Source organism: Phodopus roborovskii, unplaced genomic scaffold, assembly GCF_943737965.1.
Source record: "Phodopus roborovskii unplaced genomic scaffold, PHOROB, whole genome shotgun sequence".
Classification (NCBI taxonomy): Eukaryota; Metazoa; Chordata; class Mammalia; order Rodentia; family Cricetidae; genus Phodopus; species Phodopus roborovskii.
This window is the reverse complement of record NW_026126433.1, coordinates 43,671,398-43,676,496: the sequence shown is the minus strand read 5'-3', so window position 1 is coordinate 43,676,496 and position 5,099 is coordinate 43,671,398. Positions and strand designations below refer to the sequence as shown.

At 37.6% G+C, this 5,099-nt stretch overlaps 1 protein-coding gene across 1 annotated transcript; it reads left to right on the top strand.

Moving 5' to 3' along the window:
- Positions 1-859: 859 nt before the first annotated feature.
- LOC127223618 (olfactory receptor 10J1) lies at positions 860-1,792 on the top strand. The gene has a single exon (XM_051186323.1). The coding sequence runs from the start codon at positions 860-862 to the stop codon at positions 1,790-1,792; it is 933 nt and encodes a 310-aa protein (XP_051042280.1).
- The last annotated feature ends 3,307 nt before the right edge of the window (positions 1,793-5,099 follow it).

The window sequence follows — 5,099 nt, the reverse complement described above, 5'->3', positions numbered from 1 at the left end:
TCACAAATGTTTTGGTTATCATTATGTTTTTACTATTTGTTTCTAAATAGATCCCATTTATCATTATGAGTTCTTGTAACCATGGGTTAGAATCCCAAACATTGACATTTTTGAAACTGTCTATTTAGTTTTTGAAAATTTCTAAATTTTATATGCTTTAAGAATATAATTATTTCTTAAAAGATAACCCAATTTTAAGAAAATTTTGAAACAAATTTCATGGGCTATACACAATTATTATGTAAAGGATCAAAATGTACCTGGGGAGAATGCTTTGTATCAGGTTCTTAGGGAAGGCTAATTAAATTCTATCTTCATGTCTACTCCAAGGACTCTGTCTATCATTTCTGGAGGTATGAGTTGATATTTTTTATTGTTTTTAATTTTATTTCTGTGTATGCTCTTATTTATGCAATTGCATATGGTTATGCAAGTATGTGTGCACATGTGTGCAGGTGTGGAAGCCAGATGCCTACCAAAGATGTTAATGTTTAGATGTCATCAACTTAGATTTTTTTTTTAATTTTTTAAATTACTTGGAATTCACTGAATCTAGGCTATTTGCCAGTGAGCCTCAGGGTTCTATCTGTTCCCACATCCCCAGTTCTGGGATTACAAGAAAATCCTAAAATGCCTTCCCCTTATTTATGCAATTTTAAACTGTAGATCTAGTGATTAAACTTAGAGGGCCAGGCTTTGGAGATGATGACTTTATGGAATGAAATCTCTACATTTCCGTCTATGAGTTTTTAACTGACTCTGCAATACAGGATCTTTTGTCTGCAGTATAATCAGGGTCATCTCTAGCATTGAGACACAGTGTTCACCTTCTCTTTATCTTTCAGATCTCAGCTCCTCGATGAAGAGAACAAACTTCACAGGGGTAAGAGAGTTTGTTTTCCAAGGCTTCTCCAATTTCCAAGAGTACCAACTCACACTCTTTGTTGTCTTCTTTGCCCTGTACCTCCTGACTCTGGCTGGCAATGTCATCATCGTGAGCATTATCCGTATTGACCACCACCTTCACACCCCCATGTATTTCTTTTTAAGTGTTCTCTCCACTTCAGAGACATTCTACTCCCTGGTCATTATCCCACGAATGCTTGGTAGCCTTGTGGGTCTGAGCCAAACCATCTCCCTGGAGTGCTGTGGTACACAGCTCTTTTTTTTCCTTGGATTTGCAATCACGAACTGTCTCCTGCTAGCAGTCATGGGCTATGATCGCTATGTGGCTATTTGCAAACCACTCCGTTATAGCATCATTATGAATTGGAGGGTGTGTGTCATTCTGGCATCTTCAGTCTGTGCCACAGGGTTCTTTTTCTCACTAGTTCAGGCTGTATCCATTTTCAGGTTGCCTTTTTGCAACTCACTGATTGAACATTTCTTCTGTGATGTCCGACCTGTTTTGGACCTGGCCTGTGAAGTGCCAGTTATCAATGACATCTTGACATTAGTTCTCAGCCTCCTGGCCATCACAGCACCTGCCACTTTTCTATTCATCTCCTATGTCCTCATTATTTCCACCATTCTCAAGATTGCCTCAGCTGAAGGCCGAAAGAAAACTTTTGCTACCTGTGCCTCCCACCTCACTGTTGTTGTCATCCACTATGGTTGTGCCTCAATTGCCTACTTCAAACCCAAATCAGAGAACACCAGGGACCAGGACCAGCTGATCTCAGTTACTTACACTGTTATAACACCTCTACTAAATCCTGTTGTTTATAGTCTGAGAAACAAAGAAGTTCAGGATGCCTTGAAGAAAGTGATGGGTAGAAAATCCCAATCATAGTTGTTAATTTATGTCCAAATAATTCCAGATTTCTCTTATAGGTAAAGTTTCAAAGCAAGGTTTCATGTGATTAAAAAAGTCTCATACATCATAGCCAAGGCCAGGGAGAGAGCAAAAGTGGAACTGGGAGTCAGCCTCTAATAATTGTGTTCCATTTCCTCAACCTCTTTGTTAACATAATAAAAACACAGGTCACTTTCAAGACCTGTGCACAGACAGTCATTGGCCCTACTCCAGAAGATAATTACAAGGTCAAAGTATGATCTTATGTTCATTTCGAGCTTAAATTTAAAGGATCCAATCTATTTTTTGTTGAATTATAAACCACACATTAAACATTATTCAATGGAATATTCTCTTAGTATAAATTAGATGCTTGAGCAAGTGGAGAGTACAAAGGATATGTACAGACATCTAACTGCCTTGTGTTTTAATAAGATAAGCAATATGATCTTTTAAAAAATGAATTTGGGACAAGCTAAAACTTCCTAAGCAAACTATCTTCACGCAGCCATACATGGAACTCTAAAGGAACTCTACATTTCCTATCTGCCACTAGTAGAACTCTTAATGAAGGGGAGCTAAGGAAATGTCAAGAAGAAGAAAGGAGTCATTAAATGGAAAACTTTCTAATCAGCATAGGATAGACACAAGAGTCTGGCCATATCACCTGAATACAAGTGACTTGGTTGATTCGTTGCTTCTTATTGTTGAGAAGCCAAATGGAGGAGAGGGATTTCTGGAGCTGATAATAAAATCTCCTTCATAGAAAATAATTTTTTAAAGTATCAGAAAGGAAAAGGAGGTCCTTGAGAGTGAAGATTGCTGAAGAATCTGCAAAATTGGTGAAGCAGGAAAGGTTAGGAAGAATCATCTGAAAACCTCCTGAGAGTTGAATGACAGTGTGAGATGACATGGTGAGGAGGGCTAAGAGGAACAGAAGGACTTTAGAACATGTCCTTCTGATTGAGCTCCCTCCTTCCCCTTGTAAGCCAAGTTACCAAGGCAAGGAAGGGAAACTAGGTAGGAATTCAAGCCAGGAGAACTCCGTTGTGAAATAAATTAGATGATTCCATTACTGTGGCAAAACTGAGAAATGTAAATAGCAAGGAATTCTGTTATGAAGACTTTCATAAAATTCAATTATCTGAGCTGGAAATGAAAAAAATAACAGACTATTTACTCTTCCTTTCCTCAAAAAAATGAAAAAAAGAGAACAATGAGGGTAAATTTTAGATTCAGTTTGTGTGGAAAAAAATAAGTGATGAATACAACTTACTAACTAAAAGGAATAATTTTGAGAAAATCTAACTATTTTATTACACTGAGAAGTTAGCTTCAATATTCAAAAGAATTTATGATTACACATTATTCTCCTTGTAAAACATTGTCAAACTACAGAAATACTAAATAATATATGCAAAGTTGTTGTGCATGCAATATACTATGTATCCAGGTAAATAATCTAAAAGTTCCCCTTTTCTATCTACATTGTCATTTAGAACTCCTAATTCTCCTGATGGTGAAAAAATTACTAGATTTTTATGTAAACCCAGTTAGTCCAAGATGAGTATTCCAGGGTGAGTAATGGATAAAATTTCTTCTGTTTCTCTTCACCATGTCCTGTAGTGAATACAGTTCTGGGCAAGTTTCTTACTCTAAAGGAAATGGATCCTCATCCATGCTCATTTCTACCACTGTATCAGGAAGATACATGGCCCACAGTCAACCATATTGTCACACATTCAGAGGACTCTAGTGTGTCCATGTTCTTTAATCAGATTCCAGCCCTTAATGTCTTGCTTGTGGCTAGCCAATGACCATTCTATGTCCAGCATCCCTCCATCAGGTTCTTATTGTCCTCGACTGATGAGCTGTATTTGTGGTCCTGTGCTGTCCTGAACCAGATTCAACTTGTCATTTTCAAACCATCCATCTAGCACCTCACTTACCTACCCTCCCTGCCAGGACTCAGTAATTTCTGAGTGGCTTCTCTGGAAAGTGAGGAATGTTCACACTCATCTGGTTTGCTGACATCTTTCTGTCCTTGATGAGAGCACTAAAGTTTACCTGGTGGCAGAGGCAAGAGTCTACCTCCCCTTGTATCCCACTAACTGCAATGCCTTCTTCTCCAAAGGCTGTATGTCTTTATGTTATTTAAACAGAAAACCCTGTATTCTTCTCATAGTTCACAGTATATGTTCCACACAGAAAATATTAGTGCTTAGATTTTGATATTCAAAACCATTTTCTCCAAACTACAAGATCTTTATCTAGAAAATTTTGCTAAACTTAAAACCTCTTTCAGTTTCAATACTAATGGTTCAGTTATGAGTTCTTAAAAATCTGTTTTGAAATGCAGTTGACTTCCTCTCTGGATTCTTTTGATCTTTCCCTGGGGCAAATAATGTCCCCTAGAACAATAATAATTTGAAAAACAGGAGAAGCTTTAGATTACCACCCACATGATGTCTACCCAGAGTTTGTTTCTTTGGAAATTCAAATACATTTACTTTTCATTTGGAACATTTAAGAAAAGAAAAGCTCCTGTCATAAGCTCACTTCCCTTGAATAGAAAATTCTATTTTAAAAATATAGCTCTCCAGTACTACACATGTATCCATCAGAATGGAGTTCAAATCTCCCTTCCTGCATGTTAACCCTGTCTGCCAGTCACATCTCCATCTGATATATAGGCTGAGGTTTTCCATCTTTCTAGTGGGACAGAGGGCCTTTTCCTATTATTGCAGAGGTCTAACTCCTCAGAATTGCCAATACATACATTGGGCTGACAGAGATCCATTCTCTTGCTAAAAAAAGGAAAGCAGTAAGCAAAAGACTATTAAAATACAGGACATCGAATTAGTGGGTACTAAATCCAAAACAACAAAAGATACAAGTATGAGGAGGGGAACTGTTAAAGACCAAGTGGGTAATGGGATGGGAGGGAGAGTGGAGAAGGTTGGAGTTAGGGTGATGACAAAGTCTTTTTTCCATATTTGAGGTTGTCAAATAGGACATTCAATAAAAGCTAGAAAAAGGAAAGTCTGTCTGTCCCTGATCACATTACAGAAACTGTGTATTCAGACTGTTTGCAAGCATTGTGTGTGTAGGGAGGGACTGATGCATTTTGTGACATTTGAACAGATGACTATCTTTTCAGAATTGTTGATTTGATCTGTACATTATTAAAGGCCTTATTTTATTTCTTTTTCCTTCCCCCTTATTTAATTAGATATTATTGATTCTTAGTGTTTTTCATATCAAGCATCTCAATCCTTCCCATTGGCCCCCTAGCCCCCTTGGC

Excerpts from the sequence above, each read along its gene's own strand:
- LOC127223618 (XM_051186323.1), top strand. The coding sequence starts at position 860 with ATGAAGAGAACAAACTTCACAGGGGTAAGAGAGTTTGTTTTCCAAGGC.